Below are 24108 nucleotides of genomic sequence, written 5' to 3'. Positions count from 1 at the left end.
TTCACACGTGGATAAATGAATAAATCTTCACACAAGAGCTTATCTTTGTCTTTTATTTGGCTGCACTGTTTACATTTCAGAAGGCATTAAAGCAAAGCAATTTAAAGTGTGGCTTTATGATATAAACTAGTGAGTTATTTGGACACAATTTTGCTTCCTCTTTTTAACTACAAGCCCACAAAGTATAAACATCCAAAGATGGCAAACCAGGTAGGTTTGTGTAAGTTACTTTTTAGAACACAGTTAAAATACTTTCAAACAAGTATTTACTCTAGCACTGATGAACTATACTATTGAGGATATATGTACTCTATTAGGAAACTAATGGTGAAAATTATTATGACCATTAATAAAGGTCAGTCCTACCCACCAGTCTCAATGTTTGACATTTTTATGTACTGTACAAAAACAGAGCTTTTGCTAGGTGGGGACAGAAGAGCTGAAATAGCAGCCAACAACTATAACAACTGTATTTAGAGACCTTAAGAAACCCAAATTCAAAGATTTTAAGATCAAATCTTTTTAACTGTTCTTGTGATCTAATGTGATCTAACAAGATAGAAAACTAAGCAGGACATGATTTTTACAATTTCCCCCATTTCTAGCAGACAGCTAGGCATAGCACATCAGCGCATAAGATAAACAAACTGTAAAACTATATTTTCTCCTCTTTGGGAACTTACACTCCAACAGAGAAAGTACTTGTAGTCATTGTTGCTAGAGGAAGGTTTATTAGGGAAGGTTTAATGGAGACAGTGAAGATGAAGCCCTAGTAACACGATTTTAATGACACGACATTCTAAGTCTGAAAACTATGAGAAAAGCAAGTTCCCTTGATAGGTTACATCAGTGATTCTTAACCTACAAGACCATGGACAGATTTCAAGGGAACCCAGGAACCAATGGAACATACTGAGAAATTCTGTGCAATTTTCTAGACAGAGGATCAGCAGCGTTCTTATTTTCAAAGGAGTCTATGTTGCAAAAGAAACTTATTTAAGAGTTTATGTTCTAAGTCCTTGGACAGTCTTTGAAAAGGTTAGGTTGAGAATGAAGATCTAGACCAGGCTAGTAACAGAATTTGACCCTTGCTTGAGATTTTTATATTTTTTGAGGACGGATAAATGGTAAATTCAAGACTTGGTGATGAGTTAAAAATCAAAAGGTCAGAGAAAACTGCTGCTGCTGCTAAGTCGCTTCAGCCATGTCCGACTCTGTGCGACCCCACAGACGGCAACCCACCAGGCTCCCCCGTCCCTGGGATTCTCCAGGCAAAAACACTGGAGTGGGTTGCCATTTCCTTCTCCCAGAGAAAACTATCAAGGATAAAATCAAGCTTCTGATTTGGGACAGTGAGTATAGCCAGCTATAGGCTTGGAAGATGGGTTAAGTTTGGAGCATTCAGAGGGAAATAGCTGAAAATACAAGTCCATAGACATTCACTATAAAGATGATTATTCTAGCACTATTTGTAAACAATGGACTGAACAGGAAATACCAATAATTAACTGAAAGAGTATTTGGTGTCTAGCCCAAGAAAAGGAATAATCAGGTCAATTATACCCTAAAGAGAACAAGTTAAAGTGATAAGATGCTAGCTTGTTAACAGTTGACAGGAAGGTGAAAAAGCACAGACAGTATAGGCCAGTGGCAAAAGTTTTCAGGATTTCATCTGTAGCGGAGACTCAGCATTGGGGGTTGGGGGGTGGTGTGGGTGGGGAGGGAGGGAGGGACACAGATTAATTGGTAAAAACTGCCCTCTTTTCAAAGTGAACATTTATAAATTTTTACATGCAAGCTTAAGGGCTGTGTGGACACTTGGATAAAACTTTAAACGATCTGTAAAATTCCTAGGCTGCATAATGTAATACTGACTTCCAAATATGGTTTATAGACTCATGATGAACTGTAATATTTCTCAGTAATAACTGCTCCTTTAGAGGTACATTTTGCTGGGTATACTGCCCAGGCTTAATACTATTAACAAGAAAGAACTAGTTATGGTCATTAACTGGGAGATTCCAATTTCTGAAAATGATGGTAAGCTGGGAATTGTTAGTCTGACTATAATATATATTAGAATGAAAAGAATTTTATGACCTACAGAGCCAAGTAAGATTTACTAAATCTTTCATTTGCAATGGCAAAGGTAATTACTTTTTTTCCCATTGGAAACTGCCTTAACAGTTAAGTTCTCAGAAGTTCTCTATATGGCGTCCTCAGTGCCCCTTCATCTTGTCTTTCTTAGCCCTAGCAACAATCTTGGCTTTTGTCAAAAAAAGGCAATGTCAAACCCAAACTTCATCTCTATCTATAGCTAAATACAACATCATTTTCTGACATAGTGACTGCAAATAAAAAACCATGCCCTTAGAATTTTGTTAAGATCATACTGTGAAAAAGGCCTATATTGTGCTTAACCACCCTAAGATACAACCATTTTACATTTCTAAAACTTATGGGCTGAGATGTAGAAAGTCAAGTAATAATTTTAGAGCTCTGTAATAGGACATTATTAGCCTTTAATAAATATAATTAATTATACTGTCTAGCTAATAATGATCATATGTGGGTAAGAGATTAATTTTGAATGTATAGTAATTTCACTCCTTACAAAGAGACATTAATAAATATGTACACATTTTACTAATCCATGAATTGAGAAAAGCATTTATTCACTTACAAATTTTATTTTTCTCTCAATGATTTAAAATCTTTTCATCTTGATTTTTTTTGGGCGGCAGCTATACCAGAATATTATAGTTTTCCTCCTTAAAAAAATGCAGTGATGTTCTTTCTTATAAACTGGCCTCTCTAATTTTCTTGTCAGCCTGCTTCAAGGAAATCCATGTGTTTAATACACTTGCTCGCAGTCGGGCCCAGATCAAATGGTTATTTAATCCAAATATCTGAGCAGCAAACTGAGCTGATCCTTCTGGAGAAAGGATGGTCGAACAGCCAAGACCTATTGGTTCAGAAAAGATGGAAAATTGAGCAGTAAATTAATAAAATGAAAATACCACCTAGCAAACTATTCTATATTCTCAGAAGCCACAACAGCCACAGACAATAAAGCTACTATATTATCCTTTTCTAAAGTAGGATCTGTGGATAGAGTTTCCATCTTTACTATCTGGAGTGAAAAAGTGATAAATATTCATCAGCCAGGAACAGGTATTTTATATACAACTATCATTCTTCTCATTGAATCTACTTGCAAAGAAATTTACCTTTTGCAAAGTTCTTCCCATATATACTATCCCTTTAACTCCCTGGTAAAAGGCCAACAGAAACAAAATAAAATAAGGCATGAGGTTAATTGGGTAGAATCATCTGTTCTTAGACAAACTTGAGGTATGTTATTTTGGTCATTTTCTAGCTATTCCTTTTGTCTTTGCACTTGAATCATTCTTAAGTGATAAAAGTCAAATCCACAAAATAAGAAATATTAGATTATACATTCAATACTAATTCAACAGATCTATAAGACAGTAGAGTAAGTAACTTCTTAGGGGGCCACACATTGCTCAGGCAGAGTTTTGGTTTCTTCAGCTAAAGCCATGGTGGCCTTTTTTTTTTTTTGAGTATAGTTGCTTTGCAATGTACTGTAAGTTTCTGCTGTACAGCAGAGTCAATCAGTCATACATACACATGTATCTACTTGTTTAGATTTCCCTCCCATTTAGGTCACCACAGATCACTGAGCAGAGTTTCCTGTGCTATATAGTAGGTTCTCATTAGTTATCTATTTTATACATAGTATTGTGTATATGTCAATCCTAACCTCCCAATTCATCCCATAACCCCCTTCTCTCCTTGGTAACCAAGTAAGTTCTTCAGTTTCTTCAGGTGGGACTATTATGTCATTAGAGTCAAGGACTAGATAGGTTATAGATCCAAAAGCTCCAATTTCCCTAAATACCCTTGGAATTCATCAGGCTCTTTGATTTTCATGATCCCCAATAAGAATAAAGTATAAATCACAAGGATATTTAATTTGTATTAATAACTCAATTTATACAGATCCACTACTTACTATATAACTAATATCAGCCAAATTAAGAAAAGTCAGTCCCTATGGGGACATATCAGAGGACAGATATGAATGTGGTATCATGGTTATGATTTTAAAATTAGTCTTTATCACTTAGAAAATAAGTATTAAGTATAAAATGCCATCATCTCTCAGATCTGCTTTATATAATGCAGCAGAAGAGGGCTACAAATGCAACAAGATGTGAATTTCTGAAGCTGGGTAACAGGTATATAAAATTTCATTATGTTATTCTCTCTACCATTGTGTGTATTTGAAGCTTGTGAATAAAAGCTTTTAGAAGATTCAGTTATCTTACCACTGGGTAATCGAAGAGAAGACCACACATCCTGAGCTCCCCAGTCTGGAGTGAGAGGAGGACAGCTGATAACTGGATATGCAGTGTTACCAGACAACACCGGTCCTAAACCATTGCTTCTGCCTGCCACTGCCACAAATACAGTAGGAATTCCATCTCCTAGGTAAATGACAAGTTATAATTACACTAAGCACTCAAAAGAGATTTCAAGATAATTTTTAAAAAAGGGGTCCCTGTGTAGTAACTGCCTGAGTTCCTTTAACAGTAGTCTCTAGATAAAGCACTATATTAAGACACTATTATTAAACATATTCAAAATACAAGGTTCATCCTGCCACTTACTGGATGTCAAGTAATGAAGCAGCAAGAATAGTTTTGATGATCTTTGCGATCTGTAGCATTAAGGAGGTCTTAAAACACGGGTATGAGACAGAGAACGTTCAAAGGTCCCTTCTACTATTGCTGCTTTGGCTCACTGAAGCAAAGAATGACACCACCTGAACCAGCATCTATCTTGCTGTCCTTCAACCAGCAGGGTATGGGAGATGCACAGTTAATAGAGACTAGAGGCTGAGTGACACTTCTTGAGGAATTGAATTCAATAATAGAGTACCCAAATATTTAAGACCCTTCAATAAATTTTTTATCACATCTCATAAACATCTTATTCTTTCATAAATTCATAAGTTATTTCTGTTCCCTACAGCAATCTACTTGGAACCCAAAACTTTATGTTTGCATTTTTCTGGAGAGGAAGAGATCTGGTTTTTATTAGCTTATCGTAGAGGTCTGACCTCCATCCACCCCCCAAAAAAGCTCTTAAAAATTCAATAACTATACTCCTATATAGCAACTACCTTTAGAAGGAATATACAACCAATATTTTCTCCAGTTGAGAATCATTCCAGTCTATAGGGCTCCTTATTTTAGATGCTATCCCATCAAGACATTTCTTTTATATACTAAATTCTGAAATCGTTCTTTCATGTTTGACTGTCTCCCAGGAAAGGCCGACCATTAGATATCTGAGAGGACCTGTGGCTTCAACCTCAGCCCTTTCTTCTGTAATTGATGTGGGGTCTATTTTCTGTTACAGGGTACTAGAAACAGTGCTTGAGGGGATTAGGTAAGGACTAATTCTAGTCTTCATTTTCCTCCCATGCTTGCATTTTCAATTTTTTCTCTCCGATTCATTCTTCTATAAGCTCCTAGAGCACCTTAAAAATTCTGGAGGCAAACACCTTGAAAGTTTAAAATTTTTTCCCTTGGAAATGTGGAAAATTATTTTTCAGCATTATTAGTCTAAACATAAAATTTTGGGGCAGAATCAGGAGAACTTCCTGAAGTGCTCTATTTATTCAACATTTACCTTCATACTCAGCTTTAATCCTCAGGGTTTCATCTGGTCCTTTATGGGCAGAGGTGACCCTAAGTTCGCATGGAATGCCAAAATTTCCACAAGCCTTCTTAATTTTTTCACAGTGATTAAGATCAGAGGTTGAGCCCATCAATACTATAACCCTGCACTGACTTTCTGGTTTCAGAAGCAACTGGAAAAGAAAAACATGAATATGCAAAAGAAGGCAAAGATAAAAATGGATAAATATGGGAATGAGTACTGTAAGAACAGTTTACAGTAAAATTACAACCTGACACAGTATTTCCTTAAGAAACCAAATTTAAGACAAGCAGAACAAAATGAGAGGATTTATTTTTCAAAATAACCTCTCTATATAAAAGAAAGTGGCCTTCCTAATAAACACCTGATTAAAAACATCTGATTTTTAATCAGATAAATTGTTTACTATTATAATAAAAAATTAATATTCAGGAAGCTGTAAAATAGTTCATCGAAGATTTTTAGTACATTCTGTTTAACATGTTTTAAGGCATAATCAGCCAAGATAGAAGTCATGTTATAAATCTTTATAAACTAGTTGTGTGGAATTCAAAACGCACGTTCCCATGGAAATGATGTTCTAAAAAGTAGTTATTATCCTTGGATAACCATAAACCCCATTCATTTTCCATGGAATTATAGCAATAATAAAAACATAAACTTTAAAGTGACATTTTAATGTCACATGGAGTTCCAATTCTATACTCTTGCTAGGGACTCCGAGTAGCAACAGAAAGGTGAGTAGGAAATATAAGGTTCCCCTGCAGGGGGCAAGGAGGAAAGGATTCCAGGTTTCCCAATAGTATTTGGAGGAAGCAGATTGGCCAGTTTCACTGCAGCGGGTTTCAGTGTCCCAGTGAGATAGTTCAGCTGGGACATTTTTTTTAAGTGCTCCTTTCTTTAAAAGTCACTGGAAAAAAGAAAAGCACTGCACCTTCTCATTTTTGCTTCTTTCTGAAGCAAAATTTTCTTGGAGAAAAATACATAAGACAATGAAAGGCTTACCTCTACTCTTTCTGCAACCCACTCAAAATTTTTCTTCACCATCTGTAGCCCTTCAGGAGTTACTTCCTTGAGATCACGATACGACTAGAAAATAAGAAAGCTTAGAATATAAATACCAGACATGCATGAGACCCCAACCCCAAACGCCCAGCAACTACATCCGGCAAGCAGAGAGGGTTGATCTGAACCACCATTATAGAGACTCGTGACGTCACACCCAATTCCCACACCCAAGTCAGTTCGGAGAGTCAGAATTTACTGACTGAAAAGGAGATTGGGTAAAGTATTCTACTAGTAATATTCTTCCTATCTGAAATGACTTGGTTTCTGAGTTCAGGGTACAGATTATGAAGTTTGCATAGCAAAAGATGTATCTGAAAAATATATCTGAGCCTACAAACTCATTTCTTGAATTAGTCTAGAGAAAGTTCAGATAGTGATGAATTCTTGCAGTTTCAAAGATAACTGTTTCCTACACGAGCAATTATAATTAGCTGCCCTGACAGTTCTTACATATTAAGTATAGAGAAGATCTTGCCCTAATTTTGTTTTTTCATAGGAAAAAACAGAATTAGAGCTTGGTAAGATCTTTAAGACCTGGGATAGAGTTCCACATCTGCCACTTGCTCGTTTTTAAAAACTTTTACTCGCATTTTTTTTGGGAGGCGGGCAGCAATTATTCCCAGGTCTTAAGTCTTTGTTTCTTCGGTGCAAGCTCCTCTTCTGGTTTAGGAACAATCTGTTCTTTTTCAGGAAGGATCATCTCAGTGTGGCAGGGAGCGCTCATACACGGGATGATCTGACCGCTGTGCTCACTTGCATGTGCTCAGTGACCAGAGAACCCACATCTAAGCTCTTAAGTTCAGCATTACCCTCGCATTTTTGAGCACGTGCAGTAAAAATCCAGCACTCTTTTTGGGCCACTGACCCTGCATCCAGCCCCACCGTTTGGCCTCGGCACACCTACCAACTCCACCACTGTAACGATGGATGACACAGATAGCTTCCATAAAGGGACATCTTTCAGACTGGTGGCTTTTCAGATATGCATACCCTGGGCATTTTCATGAGTATTCTTAACATGAAGATTTGAACCCCCTGATTTGCACGATTTTGTAGAGTTCTCTGGGTCAAGTGAATAGCAAACCATTTTTAGAGGTCACCTCAGGTCAGGCCACTTATCAGACAAGCCCTGTCACTTACTTTTGTTAATTGTGAAGATATCTATCACCTTAGAGCCTTAGTTTTTAATTAATCAAAAAAGGGTAATATCTGCTCTGTGTGAGATAATAAATGAGAAATCTGCTTCATAAATGTAAAGTATTATTCCTATCCTTTTCTCCAGGATATATGAAACATAGAAGATATTTATCTTTAAAAATAAATAGCAATCAACAACTTGGGCTCATGTCATCAGAAACAATAACTGCCTTCCTTTTCCTCCCATCTTCCCTTTCTCTTTTATCCCAGCCTGATCTTGCAAAGGATTAAAGCAAGCCTGAAGTATAACCTACCTGTTTGTCTTTTTGCTGGCTTCGGTCTCCTGATGGCCAGAGTCTCCAGGAATCATTATCAATAACATCAGCAAGAACAATTTCTCTGGTGATTACATCAACACCAAATTCAATCTAGAAACAGCATATCAACAAAGAGTTTTTCAAAACTACACTACTAAAGACATTTCTCAGTTATAATCTTTACTTTCAAATCTCCATTTTATTTGTACCTTCATATCAACTAGTGTACAGTTCTGGGGCAACCAGGATTTCTCCAGTATTTCAAAAATAGCCTGCGTAGCATGACTCATGATATCCACTTCAGTTTGTCCTATAACAAGTCCAGCAAAGCAAAAATTTGCAGCAATTAGCTGTTCCTCAGACCACTGTGGATCATTATTGGCATCATCCTGAGAAAAAAGTATAGGAGTACAAGTAACTTAAATATAAATATAAAATATTTGAAATTTTCAGATAAACTGAGCATGATGAATTTCTCAGAAACATTCATTTTCATTAAAGATTTAATTTTTGTTTAAAATACTCTTTAACTCACAACATTCATTTTAAACTTTTCTATTTTCAATAGCTACTTTAAAATTCAATATTTTGGAGTAACTTATTCTAAGTCATAAAGTACTTTTAAAGAATTTGTTTTATCTATATAAATAATTTAAATAGGTTTATGATTTTTATTTTTTCTTAATCAGTCAACAGAGATGGTAAGAAGACCAAAACACATTCTACTCGAACAAAATCCTTCCAGAAAGCAACTTTCATAATCCCTTGACCTTACTTTCGGTAAGAATTTATACAAGACTATAAGTTTTCAAGAACGTTACTCGATAATTCAAGAGACTTCATACAATATAAAGAGATTGGAAAAAAAATAAAATACTTTCATTTTATTTTAAGTAGTGTCCCAACTGTACATGAAGTTTTTCTTTTATGGATTCTTGATTTGTATAATTATAATCATAAGACAAATGCTTTAAACTGTGCATTCACTGATGCACAATGACACTGCTTCTGAAATAGAAGAAATATGCTTAAAAGCATGAAAAAATAAAAGCAGTTTCAGTAAAGAAAACCAATACAAATTCATAACTGTTGACTCCTACAAAAGTATGATTCTGCTTGTAAGACACATTAACAACAATTTTCTGTATTAGACTATAAAAAGATCCCTCATATTAGTCTTCAACAGTAGATTTTAAAATTTACTGAATTGTTCCTTTTCTCTTCTTCCTAATAACTGCTAATTTCAATGTGTTCTTTTTATTCGTCGTCTTGTTCCAATGTAAGATAAATAGATTTTCAAAGACATTTTCTCCTAAATTTTTGAATTATCATTACTAACTGAAGTGTACATTCACCACAAATATTTCTGGAATGCTAATTTTAGTATCAAAAACTTAAATAGAAAAAACAAAGCTTAAAGAGTATTTCAATCTTTTGGCTCTGTGATAAACTTGTTGCTCAGTTACAGTAAGACAGGGAGGTATAAAATAATTACCTTAAAAAACATCTCCACTTTAGGTGGGTAGAACTTGTATCCTTCCTTAACACCAGGATTTCTTTTGAGAAAAGAACCAGTTGCTATTCTTCTACAAACCCATTCAATTGGAATCATTTCACACTTAGGTGCAATGAAAGCTGTCTCCCCACATTTTTTGGTGAAAGCAGTTTTGATACCTACATATTGATGACAAAAAGAAAAAAAAGCATTAAAATTATATTTAAAAAGTTAGATCTGAGGCATAATAAAACTCTACCCTTTATAAAAAACAAAACAAAAACTCTGTGTAGGGATGTGGGAGGGAGGTTCAAGAGAGAGGGGCATACCAATACCAATGGCTGAGTCATGTTGATACATGGCAGAAACCAACACAATATTGTAAAGCAATTATCCTCCAATTAAAAAAAAAAAACCCCGCATAGCCAAATACATTACCCTTAAATGGCACTATCAAAAATAAACATATTTTTTTAAAAACAGGCAGAAGTAGGAAAAAAATTTTATTATGGCTTTCTACTGCCTATCAAAATATTCAGGAATATTTCATTTTACATTGCAAGGCAAATTATATACTGATTCTAAAAATCTGAGCTCCAGTGTCTCTTCATTCATTCTTTCAAAAAATATTTGAGTGTCTTCTCTACCACTGTGCACCTAACTGCACAAGGCATGTAAGTACCTAAATGGCACTAAATTATCTCTAAATCAGATCTGGTGGCAGGACTGTCACATTCATTGGTCCAGTATTATATGGGCCTTGTAAAATACTAATTTATCACAATCAGATACAGCCCTAAATTTTGGACAGCATTTTTCTCTTAATATTTAAAGCAAATAATCCTTGAAAAAGGCATTCAACAGATTACCAGCAGGAACGCAGTGACGAATCTGGCAGGAACGCAGTGGCCAATCAAAGAAAATATTTGTCCCTCCTCTCTTCTCTGTTTCTCAAACTGTTACTGGGAAACTAAGATAAAAGGCTGCCTTGTGATGTTTGGGACTGGGGCTACTTTATGTGGTGGCCTTAGAAAATAACTTATCTAATAACAGTTACAATATATGATACGCTGTATGTTGCAGCAATTCCACATGTACACAAAAGGACTGAAAGCAGGGACTCAAACAGGTACGTGAACACCAGCGTTCAGTATGCTCACAATGTTTTGGCTAGTAACAGGAACCAGAAGGGAGGAAAGGACCAGAGTATCCAACAAGAGATAAGTGGAGTGGACAGACGAAATGTAGTTTACACACAATGAATTACTACTCAGTTACAAGAAGAAGGACTTTCTGATACATGCTACAACATGGATGATTCCTGAAAACATTATGCTAAGTTAAGTAAAGGTTAAAACTGTAATTCTACTTACAGGAGATACCTAAAGTAGGCAAATTCATAGACAGAAAGTAGGACAGAGGTTACCTGGGGAGATTATTGTTGAATGGATCAGAGTTTCAGTCTGGAATGATGAAAAAGTTCTGGAAATTGATAGTGGCAATGGGTTGCACAACACTGTCAACATACTTAAAAGTCAGTGAGCTGTACACTTAAAAACAGTTAACACGGTAAATTTTATGTGTGTATATTTTACCACAATTTGCACGACCTACCTTAGGTCAGGCACGATAAATTCGGTTTCTTTTTGCTTAATCCTCCTAATACCTGATAAGGTGTGATGATCTTCCCAAGAAACAGGTAACACTGAGACACAGTAGTTATGTAGGCTACTACTAGGCAAGGCAAGGCAGGGTTTCGAACCCACACTGTCTGAACTCTGTAGGCTGCTTTACGCTATACTCTCCTAGAGGTGTTATTATATCATCACACTAATGCGAATTAAAATATCTCCGGGAAACCGGCATGGGTTTAACATAATTATGCTCATCTTTAGGCTACAATATTAGTACCTCCAATCCCAATTTAAACCTCTAATAAGATCAAATTTTTATCACCAAAGGACTGAAGATCTTTGATCTTACGCATGTATGTTAAGCATTCACAGGTGAAGGGAACCTACATTTATGGAAACCTTGCAGCATGCTAAGTGTTTTTTACATGTTATCTCATTTAACCATATATAAAAATTTTAAACTAGCTGCTATCATTCACATTTTACAATGAAAGAAGTAGAGGCTCACAGAAATAATTTAATAAGTGAGGTCATGCTGCTAGTAAGTAATGGAGCCTGGACCTAAAATGCACTATCCAGTTCTGAAACCTGTACGGTTTTCTTTGTATTCCCTCTGGGTTTGACCAGGAAGATTCAATTAAAATAGGGAAAAGAATAAACTGCTGTATACTGTGTACACAGGAACTCTGGGAAAGAATGTTAAAAGTGTATGTAAAATACTTAGGCCACTTTAATCTTTAACAAATGATTGGGCTCATGGGCAGTCAGGAATTTAAATCAATCCTTGACTTGAGGTGGTAACTACATAACTAGGTCTAAGAGCTCTTTTTACCCAGTAGTCATATTTGCTCATTGTCTATCAAACTTTACAGACTAGTATCCAAATCTATTGCTTAAAATATAAACAATAGTTACCGTTACTCAGAGGAAAGTCCTCCCCTGTATCTAAGGGAATCAAAACTACAGAATCAACTTATGGTAGTCATACAAAAAAACCCGCTTCTAAGAAAAAGGGATTCAGTTTAGATGGTATAATGACTGCTTCTAACACATACACCAAAGAACTTCCCCCATTAGTCTCAGTTGTTTACAAAATTCAAAACTCCTATCAAGACTACTGCTGCTGCTGCTAAGTCGCTTCAGTCGTGTCCGACTCTGTGCGACCCCAACGGCAACCCACTAGGCTCCTCTGTCCCCTGGATTCTCCAGGCAAGAATACTGGACTGGGTTGCCATTTCCTTCTCCAAGGCATGAAAGTGAAAAGTGAAAGTGAAGTCGCTCAGTCGTGCCCGACTCCTAGCGACCCCATGGACTGCAACCTACCAGGCTCTTCCATCCATGGGATTTTCCAGGCAAGAGTACTGGAGTGGGGTGCCATTGCCTTCATCACTTCACATTATGAATTACAACATCCAAGCATGACAGCTAATCAGCCCAGCTAATCCCGGCACCATCCCTGATACCTGTATTAAGGTTCCAAGCTCTCCAACTGTGGTTTAACAACTGTGAGACTGTTAGTCGTTATCACTACTATCACGTCTAAATGTAACCACAGTGGGTTTCTGTGCAAGAAGGAACTGAAACATAAAAGGTTAAATTTTGATTTTTAAGTACAGAGACTAAATCCAGGGACTTCTAAATTCCCGTGTAAGTGTTATTTCATTATATAGCATGTACAGTGTTATTTCCTATATCTATACCTATTATTTGTGCATTCTTTTACAGTTTGTTCATGAGTGACAAAGAGAAAAGTAGAATCCTGATTTACTGATTCTCATTTTGGTGCTTTTCTCATTCAAATTTCCAGAAATACCTTAATTTGGAACATATCCATGGTTATAAAGAAAGCAGTTTTAAACAGACCTCTGACGGTCAACTAGACATATCATTTAACTATTAGCAAGTAAAAATTGCTTCAGTTCAGTTCAGTTCAGTTTCTCAGTCATGTCTGACTCTTTGCGACTCCATGAATTGCAGCACGCCAGGCCTCCCTGTCCATCACCAACTTTCAGAGTTCACTCAAACTCACATCCATCGAGTCGGTGATGCCATCCAGCCATCTCATCCTCTGTCGTCCCCTTCTCCTCCTGCCCCCAATCCCTCCCAGCATCAGAGTCTTTTCCAATGAGTCAACTCTTCGCATGAGGTGGCCAAAGTACTGGAGTTTCAGCATTACCATCATTCCTTCCAAAGAAATCCCAGGGCTGATCTCCTTTAGAATGGACTGGTTGGATCTCCTTGCAGTCCAAGGGACTCTCAAGAGTCTTCTCCAACACCACAGTTCAAAAGCATCAATTCTTCGGCGCTCAGCTTTCTTTATAGTCCAACTCTCACATCCATACATTACCTCTGGAAAAACCATAGCCTTGACTAGACAGATCTTTGTTGGCAACGTTAATGTCTCTGCTTTTGAATATGCTATCTAGGTTGGTCCTAACTTTCCTTCCAAGGAGTAAACGTCTTTTAATTTCATGGCTGCAATCACCATCTGCAGTGATTTTGGAGCCCCCCAAAATAAAGTCTGACACTGTTTCCACTGTTTCCCCGTCTATTTCCCATGAAGTGCTGGGACCAGATGCCATCATCTTCGTTTTCTGAATGTTGAGCTTTAAGCCAACTTTTTCATTCTCCTCTTTCACTTTCATCAAGAGGCTTTTTAGTTCCTCTTCACTTTCTGCATGGGTGGTGTCATCTGCATACCTGAGGTTATTGATATTTCTCCCGGCAATCTTGATTCCAGCTTGTGCTTCTTCCAGCCCAGCGTTTCTCATAATGTACTCTGCATAGAAGTTAAATAAGCAGGGTGACAACATACAGCCTTGACGTACTCCTTTTCCTATTTGGAACCAGTCTGTTGTTCCATGTCCAGTTCTAACTGTTGCTTCCTGACCTGCATATAGGTTTCTCAAGAGGCAGGTCAGGTGGTCTGATATTCCCATCTCTTGAAGAATTTTCCATAGTTTATTGTGATCCACACAGTCAAAGGCTTTGGCATAGTCAATAAAGCAGAACTAAGGCTTAAAAGAACTCTTAATCTTTACCCTAAAACTAACAATGTTATGAATTTTAAAAACTTTTAAATTTGCCTTAATTTCACAGTATACAAAACCTGGAAAGCACCTTTCCACACTTTCTGTGAACCAAGTAACTTTTAGGTTATGTTCAGCATGCTAAATAGATAATCGCTGGAGTACTTCATTTGTGTGACCAACTTTCCCAGCTGGATGCAGGCCTTTCAGAGTCAAACTGCATCACCCTAATTCACCCTCCTGAAGCCCCACCAAGTACACTGAATGGTGTCTTATTAAATCAACAAATAAAAGAACTCGGGCCTGTACATATCTTCCACTGCTTTAATCCCATAGCTACATACTACTATAGGGACACAGAAGCTAGTTATATTGTTAACAACTTATACCGTTAAGCAACTATAAAAAATTTTAACATGTATGGGGAGGAGGTAATTTGTGAGGTTAAAAAAAGATTAAAGGATCATTTATCTTTATTCCAAGAGGAACCTAACACTAGTTTGATGCTTTCTCTAGAAATCTACTCAGTTACTGGAAAACCACCACTCAAGGAAATCATGAAGTAAAAATCCTGGGTTGCATTATTTAAGAACTGAGGGAAGTGCTTTAAAATTATGTAATATTTTTACCTTCAATGTATACAGCGATTTATGATATGGATGACAATTTATGTTGGCAATTAAACACATTTTTTTGTCAAAGTAATTAAAAATGGGAAACAGGGTACTTTGGAAAAGGCAAAAGTACTCAAGAACCTATTCCATGCTGATGGAAAGAATTTAACTTGAATTACCTTGTTTCTTTCACTCCAATTGCCCTCCACAGAATGTTTTGATCTGGATTTCATCTTTCGAATAGATTTCACTATTGGAAACAGTCTTTACTCAGTTTTAGAGTAGGAGGTAACCCTGGAGATCTTGATCTAGTCCAAATCCCTCACGTGAGGAATGGCAGGATGAAAAGGTGTGGTTGTAGTCTTCAATTACTTTTCAGGGCTTTCAAATGGAAGAGGGATTTGATTTGAAATTCTGTTTTATCTCCAAGGGGCAGAGCAAATTTATGTACACAGAATTTTAGGGATTAAATTCATCAATCAGAGCTGCCAAACACCAGAATATGCTTCTTTCACAGGTTAAGTTCCTTAAGTTCCTTCATAGGTAAGCCTTTCCTAAGATGTCCTAGGATAGGAAAGTTACAGAGAAGATATACATTCCAGACAAAACCTGTAGCAAACGGATGAAATTCCTCTCAACTAAATGATCAGATCAGATCAGTCTCTCAGTCGTGTCCGACTCTTTGTGACCCCATGAATCGCAGCAGGCCAGGCCTCCCTGTCCATCACCAACTCCCGGAGTTCACTCAGACTCACGTCCATTGAGTCAGTGATGCCATCCAGCCATCTCATCCTCTGTCGCCCCCTTCTCCTCCTGCCCCCAATCCCTCCCAGCATCAGAGTCTTTTCCAAAGAATCAACTCTTTGCATGAGGCGGCCAAAGTACTGGAGTTTCAGCTTTAGCATCATTCCTTCCAAAGAAATCCCAGGGCTCATCTCCTTCAGAATGGACTGGTTGGATCTCCTTGCAGTCCAAGGGACTCTCAAGAGTCTTTTCCAACACCACAGTTCAAAAGCTTCAATTCTTCGGCTCTCAGCCTTCTTCACAGTCCAATTCTCACATCCATACATGACCACAGGAAAAACCATAGCCTTGACTAGACGAACCTTTGTTGGCAAAGTAATGTCTCTGCTTTTTAATATGCTATCTAGGTTGGTCCTAACTTTCCTTCCAAGGAGTAAGCGTCTTTTACTTTCATGGCTGCAGTCACCATCTGCAGTGATTTTGGAGCCCCCCAAAATAAAGTCTAACACTGTTTCCCCATCTCCAAACCAAGTAAAGTGTTATAGTGGTATTTAAATTTCTGGTTTAATTTAAATAAGTGTAGCATGTGAGGCATCCCCAAACACGTTGTTAATCCAAATAACCTCCTTAAAGAGATCAGAGAGGTGTGTGTGAGAGGTGAGTCACTTACCTGCTTCCTAAAACAACCAGAAAAAAAAATCTACTGGTAATCAACATCTTATTAACGCAAAAAATGTCATTTCCCAATAAAAAGGACCAGTAAGTATACGTGAGAGAGACCACAAACAGGGAAGCTACTGGGAGAGCCACTCACCTGCTTCCTGTAACAACTGAAAAATACAGCTGGTAATTTTATTTGAGATTGCAGCTTTTCCTTCAAGGTGATTCTTTCTGGCTGCATTTCCTGCTGTTATTTGGTCCTTGGATTGCAGGAGGACTTTTCCTGGACTATCCAACAATTCATAGACTTCTTTTGTTTTACCCTCATAGAGTTTTTTACCAATCTTCAGTACTGTGGAAATAAAATGCAAACATTAGATTTCAGGAAATTTCGTGTAAAAGATAATCAAGAAGATTAAATTATCTAGAATGATGAATCAGTATGCATACAGAGCAATTAAATAATTTTAATAAAAAATTAACTCATCAGCATAGATCCTTGTACCCTACAAGGTATTTTCAACGCACCATCACATTTCATCCATACAATTTTGTCAAGAATTACAATTATGCAAATTATGATACAGATTAGGAAACTAAGTACCAAAAAGGTAGATGCCGCACAGTTAAGAAATGGCAGAGCCAGAAAAAACCTCAAGTCTTCTGATATCTAATGTTATGTTGTGCTCTTTCCACTGTCAATTTGTCTCACAGTAGAACTGAAGTAGAATTAGTTAAGACACATTAAGATTAATGTGACAACACTAGTAATTTCATTTATATACTCATAATACAATTAACTAAAATAGCTTGCAGGAGGAAAAATGCTGTATTTTTCCCGACTACTGTTTTCCATGGCAAGCAAAATGGGCAAGTTCAGCCAGATGGTCTTCTTGATTTCAAGTCGATGTGCAAGAGGAGCCACCTCCATCCACTGCAGTCAACCGACCTGGAAGCACTTCTATTTTTCTAATCCTGCTTCCCTACCCCCCACCCTTGAAGCCCTCTCCTCACTAACAGTTATAGAAAACTGTGAGAAGTAAGGACAAGAGCATCCAATTGATGCAGGTCATCAGACTTAAAGAAAAGTAGACTTTGTCATTAGAAAGAATGATTTTGATGAAGATCAGGGATAATGGAAGTTTAAGGACTTAAAATTTCCAAGAGGAGAAATCACCACCCCTCATTCTTCCAAAACATTGACTCATTCTCAGCATCTGCATTTTTCAGTGTCCATGTGCCAGGTACTAAGGATGTACCAGTAAACCACGTTCCTGCTCTCAAGAGGCCAGAGTCTGAGAGAAGCTGAAATTAACCATCATAATAAGTATAATGTGAGAAATACAGAGACTGTGGACCACAGGTTCACAGCAGGACCACTTAACCTAACCTCTGTCATCTAGAACAAAGTGAGGGTTAGGCTGAGATCCAAGGAACGGTCAAGAGGTAGGGAGTGGCAGAGAAAGAAGACCAGGGGGTGAGAGAGTGCATGGCAGAACTTCAGCAAGTTTGCAACACTGTGTGTGTGTATACTCCTGCTGGGCAGAGAAGGGGCTGGGGGCAGCAGCTGAGAAGTCCAAAGGAAAGGCAGGAGATAAACCTGAAGAAGGGGCAGAGGTCACATCAACAGGGAGTGAAGATAAACATTAAATGAAACAGTTACCAGCTCAGTTCAATGGCTGCATCTGCAGGGTACATAATTCAGAGGATGAATCCCCATCCTCTTATTGTGATGTCTTGATTCACTGACAAGGTTTAAAAGGTCCTTCCAAGATGTAGCACTAGCTTAGCGCTCCAAATTCAGATTTCTTTATTCCCTTCCTAGAACCCTAACTGCACTCAATATGCCAGCAAATTTGGAAAACTCAGCAGTGACCACAGGACTGGGAAAGGTCAGTTTTCATTCCAATCTCAAAGAAAGGCAATGCCAAAGAATGCTCAAGTTACCACACAATTACTCATCTTACACGCTAGTAAAGTAATGCTCAAAATTCTCCAAGCCAGGCTTCAACAGTACATGAACTGTTAAAATTCCAGATGTTCAAGCTGGATTTAGAAAAGGCTGAGGAACCAGAGATCAAAACTGTCAACATCTGCTGGATCATTGAAAAAGAAAGAGAATTCCAGAAAAACATAAATTCTGCTTTATTGACTATGCCAAAGCCTTTGCGTGGATCACAACAAACTGTGAAAAATTCTAAAAGAGATGGGAATACCAGACCACTTGACCTGGCTCCTGAGAAATCTGTATGCAGGTCAGGAAGCAACAGTTAGAACTGGACATGGAACAGACTGGTTCCAAATCAGGAAAGGAGTATGTCAAGGCTGTATATTGTCACCCTGCTTATTTAACTTCTATGCAGAGTACATCATGAGAAACGCTGGGATGGATGAAGCACAAGCTGGAATCAAGACTGTCAGGAGAAATATCAATAACCTCAGATATACAGATGACACCACCCTTATGGCAGAAAGTGAAGAAGTAAAGAGCCTCTTGATGAAAGTGAAAGGGGAGAGTGAAAAAGTTGGCTTAAAACTCAACATTCAATAAACTAAGATCATAGCATCTGGTCCCATCACTTCATGGCAAATAGATGGGGAAGGAATAGAAACAGTGACAGACTTTATTTTGGGGGGCTCCAAAATCACTGCAGATGGTGAGTGCAGCCTTGAAATTAAAAGACACTTGCTCCTTGGAAGGAGAAGGCAATGGCACCCCACTCCAGTACTCTTGCCTGGAAAACCCCATGGACAGAGGAGCCTGGTAGGCTGCAGTCCATGGGGTTACTAAGAGTCGGACACGACTGAGTGACTTCACTTTCACGCATTGGAGAAGGAAATGGCAACCCATTCTGGTGTTTTTGCCTGGAGAATCCCAGGGACAAGGGAGGCTGGTGGGCTGTCGTCTATGGGGTCACAAAGAGTCAGACACGACTGAAGTGACTTAGCAGCAGCAGCTCCTTGGAAGCAAAGTTATGACCAACCTAGACAGCATATTAAAAAAAAGAGACATTACTTTGCCAACAAAGGTCAGTCTAGTCAAAGCTATGGTTTTTTCCAGTAGTCATGTATGGATGTGAGAGTTGGACTATAAAGAAAGCTGAGCACGGAAGAATCGATGCTTTTGAACTGTGGTTTTGGAGTAGACTCTTGAGAGTCTCCTGGACTGCAAGGAGATCCAACCAGTCCATCCTAAGGGAAATCAGTCCTGAATATTCATTGGAAGGACTGATGCTGAAACTCCAATACTTTAGGCACCTGATGCGAAGAGCTGACTCACCGGAAAAGACCCTGATGCTGGGAAAGATCGAAGGTGCAAGGAGAAGGGGACGACAGAAGATGAGATGGTTGGATGGCATCACTGACTCAATGGACATGAGTTTGAGTAAACTCCGGGCATTGGTGATGGACAGGGAGGCCTGGCATGCTGCAGTCCATGGGGTCGCAAAGAGTTGGACACAACTGAGTGGCTGAACTGAACTGAGAACCCTAACTTCCTGTAATCTCTAAATCCTCCTCTCAGGCTTCTGACATGCTCTTCCATAGGCCCTGAACACTGTTTCCTCCCCTTCCATCCCACTATTCATCCTTCAGGTCTCACAAACCACGCTGGTTGAGTTTAGACCTCATAAAGCTTAACCACATCAGTAAAATGGCAGATGTCTGTTACAAAGACCATTAGGCTGCTGTGTGGAGAATGAGATGAGGCAGGGCTGGTGGAAGAAAACCACCGAATGACAGACCAGTTAGGATGCTGTAGCAGCAAGCCAGGTGACAAATAACCTGGGCTAAAGAAAAAAAAAGTGGGATAAGACTCAAGCTATTTACAAGGTAAAAGTTTTAATAACAATTGATTCAATATGGGAAATATGGAAAGTTAAGGATGGTGCCTAGGTTAGAAGTCTGTACCCAATGCTATTCCCTCTCAATTTAGTTGAATCGGCATTTATTTATTTATGGCCATCCCACTGTGGCTTGTGGAATCTTAGTTTGCCAAACTGCCCCCTGCAATGGAAGCATGGAGTTCTAACCACTGGGCAATTAGGGAATCCCCTGAATCATGATTTATTACCTAATTTGTTTTTCTATCCATTAATAGAAATAACATAACATTATAGAAGACAATTGCTACCAGTGCCAAAATGCTTGCTATAAATTCATAGATGAATTCAGAAGAGGCTGATGAGGACTGAGAATAATTCATGGAATTGAAATTTAAGAGTACTGAAAACTACACATCTAGGATAGTGCTGTCCAATAAAGAACAGCCACTAGCCACAGGTGCCTATGAAACATTTGAAATGTGGCTACTCCAAATTGAGATGATGTAAGTGTAAAATACACAGTGGATTTCAATATTTTTTTAAAAACTCGCAAAAATCACAGTTTTTATATTGATTATGCGTTGAAATGGTACTACTTTGGATATAATTTAGCAGTAAAAATAGCACAAACTATCTTTCCTGAGGATCCTCATCACGCATGGACAAAACGATTATTAACATGTAACATGATAAATGCAAAGTGAAGCAAGAAACTTTTTGCCTGGTGGTTTTGAAAAGAGTCGGACACGACTGAGCGGCTTTACTTTCACTTCACTTTGAAACTCTCATTGGCATAAAATGGCTAAAAACAAAATCTCGACAGGAAATATAAAAATTTTCAGAAGGTTCAATTATTAATTTTCTGAAACAGGCTACTATTAACCTAAAGGGAAAAGCAAGACTTTGGTTTCGGGAATCAACATTAGATGTTCCTGCGTTTGTTTTGCAATACCTATTGATTGCAAACGCGATTTGCAGGTATCTCTCTAATTTCTGGCCATCTCTCGTTCCAATGACCCTTTGCGCCTTTTCCTCATTCCATGAGAAGTTCTGGAAGTTACAAAAAGTTCGGAGGCCCCGGAGCGCTTTGTTTCCAACGCACGGCTCCGCAGCGTCAGGGCCACGTGCCCGCGCGCCCAGTGGCCTAGAGAGGAGGATGCAGGGAGACGGGGCATAGCCCGGGGAAGCATGCCGTGGGGAGCCAAGAACAGCGCACAGGCCAGCGTGAGAGAGGCGGGAAGACCGTGGAGTCCCAACTCCTGCGGAGCCCAATTAACTCACCTTCGACTGCCGCCATTGTCCGGAGAGGTCTGAGGCCTTCGGCCGCGCTGCGAAGAGACGCAGGACTCTGGAAAAGAAACGCGATCAGAGAGGCTCACGGGGCCGGGGAGCGAGGCACCGCCCACAGGCACGCCCCTGGCATGGCCACGTGACCCCTAGCGCCCCCTCCGGGTCTCTTCGAACATCTCCGCGGCCACGGAATGTCGCGGGTCCCTAACCTTCCCAGAACTCGGACCCCGGAGCAAGGCTTCCCGCCGCGCAGGCGCAGCGACGCGGGCTTCCGCCGCCCCGCCCAGCGCGGGCGCAGTTCTTGGAAAGAAAAATGGCGCGCACTGGCAGCCCCTCCCCACTTTACTGCCGCTCGCTGACCGGGCCCCTCCTCGCCAGAGAGAGCGGCTCAGAAGTTGGAGCATACCAAGTAGTGACGGCTCGGGGAAAAGCATATGAGGAGGGACATACAAAGTGTATATCCTCTGGGAGAGAAATGACATTAACCCCGTTAGTTCCATTACCTCCGTCTTGGGTGCTAGAAAATAACGGAGAGACGCACATGCGGAAAAATTATCCTCCCACAGGGCTCAGGGAGAGGGCTAGCTCCACCCCCACAGGGCCGTCACTCCTCCCCTCAACCGCGGGGCCTCGCCCTCCGTCCTCGCTGATTGGCCGGCCCGGAGGGGCGGGGCAGAGTGGAGGGGGTGGAGACAAATCCCTCTCAGGGGAAAGCACGCGCCGCCGCAGTAGCGAGGGTCGAGCCGCTGCGAAGGAAGCTGCTGTACCCGGCCGGAGCTTCGGAGGCTTGCAGGCCGAACAGTCTACTGGTTGGTGCTTAGACCCCTGCAGCGGCGGCGGGTCCCACCACGTGCTTCCGGCGGCGACATGGAGCTGGAGGAGTTAGGGATCCGAGAGGAATGTGGCGTGTTCGGGTGCATCGCCTCAGGAGAGTGGCCCACGCAGCTAGACGTGCCACATGTGGTCACTCTGGGACTCGTGGGGCTGCAGCACCGGTGAGCGACTGGGTGAGGGGTGGGGATGGCGGCTCGTGTTCTCCGTCTGCCCTATCCGCTTCCCGCGGCCGGAGTTGGCGATCTCGCGGGCACCTGAGAACCAGGGGCCGGACCTCTCTCTTACCTGGACTGGTACCTTCCTGTGGCATTCACCAGATTGCCAAGGCGTGCGCCGGGGCTCTCTTGTCTCCCTGGACTTCAGCCTGTCCCCCGCCACCCTTAACGGTCTTTAGGGGCTCTCCGCGCTCCCGGTGTAGTGCACCCCTCCTGGATCTGACCAGATTGTAAGGCTCTAGTCGGCTGGACTAGCCCAGTCGGGGTTCTTCCTTCTTTGCTTGCGCGTTTTGATCTCCCAGAGTCTGAAGCTGTTCTTGTGGTAGAACTGTGTGGGATGTTTGCTAGTCCTAGACCTACAATACACTTTGAGGTTTCGCGGGGAGCCTGCAACCACCACAAGCTTTTGTTTGCAAGAGCAGAGCTATTGGGCAGATGGTGTATTTGAACGAAATCATAGCTATGGGAATGTAAGGATTCAAACCCGGGGAGGCTGAACCGGTTGATGTTCAAAAGGAACTACCGGTTCTAGATCTCATGAATTCCAACAGATAATAATCCAATCACGGAGAAGTAGTGAATGTGCAAAAAATTCTTTGGTAAACATTTTAGATAATGAATGAAAAGATTAGTAGTAAGGAAATGCCAAAATAATTCCCTTCTTTAAAAGAGGGAGAGAACCTGTATGACAAAATACACACTGACTTTGGAAAACTGATAAATCTTTTGAGTTAAAAAATAACTTTGCTTCTGTGATCTTTCCATTTCCTACTAACTGAACTAAGTTTTAATATAAACAGTTTTCTTCAGGGTAAGAAATATAAACCTAAGCCTGACATCACTGAAAGTATTACAGTTTCCATAAGAGGATACCTCAGCAACAACTTCTAGAACAGTTAAGGAACTTGGTGATAACACTTATCAGCAATATGGGCGAAATATGTATAAATGCATTCCAAATGATTAGCTTTACCTCCACCAAACTTAAAGTAGAAGTAGGCTTTTTGCTTTTTTCAGAATCCAGAATAGTTGGGTTTGAGTTTCACATCTTGTATATTCCTTGTTTACTAAAAGCTGAGAGTAATTTAGAATTCTAGGATGAATCAAAAAGAATATTTTTAATTTGAATTAATTTTGGATAACTGTGGGTTGACCATAATAGAGATCTTATTTTAAAATACATTTATGTTATTGAGAGGATTATATATATAATCCAAGGAAAAACTAAAAGCTATTCATATGGTACTCCATAACACCATGAGTTTATAACATTCTTCAGAGAAGTTATTTTGGATATCCTGTCATGGGAAGAGGTGTACAAACACAAGGGATCTTTAGAGTTGCCTGGTGGTCTGTGAGGAAGATATGAGACTGACCTTGAGGTTTTTTTTAACTATTTACTTTTTTAGTTAACTCAGAAAGTTCATCCCCAAGATCTCCTATTTAAATGTGTGTGTAAAGAAAAGGAGGGTAATTTTTTTTATGAATAACTTTAT

At 39.5% G+C, this 24108-nt stretch overlaps 2 protein-coding genes across 8 annotated transcripts in view; one reads left to right on the top strand and one right to left on the bottom strand.

The window, feature by feature from the left end:
- Positions 1-39: 39 nt before the first annotated feature.
- PAICS (phosphoribosylaminoimidazole carboxylase and phosphoribosylaminoimidazolesuccinocarboxamide synthase) overlaps positions 40-24108 on the bottom strand; it is a 47381-nt gene continuing 23312 nt past the window's right edge. For 4 of the 6 annotated variants that reach the window (XM_019962795.2, XM_019962796.2, XM_019962797.2 and 1 more), the window contains 9 exons: positions 21555-21621; positions 16604-16801; positions 9769-9947; positions 8483-8662; positions 8271-8384; positions 6757-6840; positions 5722-5902; positions 4353-4511; positions 40-2965 (listed from right to left, as the gene is read on the bottom strand). In XM_019962795.2, coding sequence (XP_019818354.2) covers positions 2799-2965; positions 4353-4511; positions 5722-5902; positions 6757-6840; positions 8271-8384; positions 8483-8662; positions 9769-9947; positions 16604-16801; positions 21555-21621 — 1329 coding nt within the window. In that variant the 3' untranslated portion in view covers positions 40-2798. Of the gene's footprint in view, positions 2966-4352; positions 4512-5721; positions 5903-6756; positions 6841-8270; positions 8385-8482; positions 8663-9768; positions 9948-16603; positions 16802-21554; positions 21622-21969; positions 22027-22066; positions 22143-24108 lie in introns of those variants that run through there. The other 2 variants (XM_019962800.2, XM_019962799.2) reach the window with 2 other exon arrangements.
- PPAT (phosphoribosyl pyrophosphate amidotransferase) overlaps positions 22270-24108 on the top strand; it is a 41010-nt gene continuing 39171 nt past the window's right edge. For both annotated transcript variants that reach the window (XM_070791479.1, XM_019962801.2), the window contains exon 1: positions 22270-22558. In XM_070791479.1, the coding sequence (XP_070647580.1) occupies positions 22431-22558 (128 nt within the window). In that variant the 5' untranslated portion in view covers positions 22270-22430. The remainder of the gene's footprint in view (positions 22559-24108) is intronic.

The sequence above is a fragment of the Bos indicus genome, chromosome 6, assembly GCF_029378745.1.
Source record: "Bos indicus isolate NIAB-ARS_2022 breed Sahiwal x Tharparkar chromosome 6, NIAB-ARS_B.indTharparkar_mat_pri_1.0, whole genome shotgun sequence".
NCBI classification, from domain to species: domain Eukaryota; kingdom Metazoa; phylum Chordata; class Mammalia; order Artiodactyla; family Bovidae; genus Bos; species Bos indicus.
This window is presented reverse-complemented; position numbering and strand designations above follow the sequence as displayed.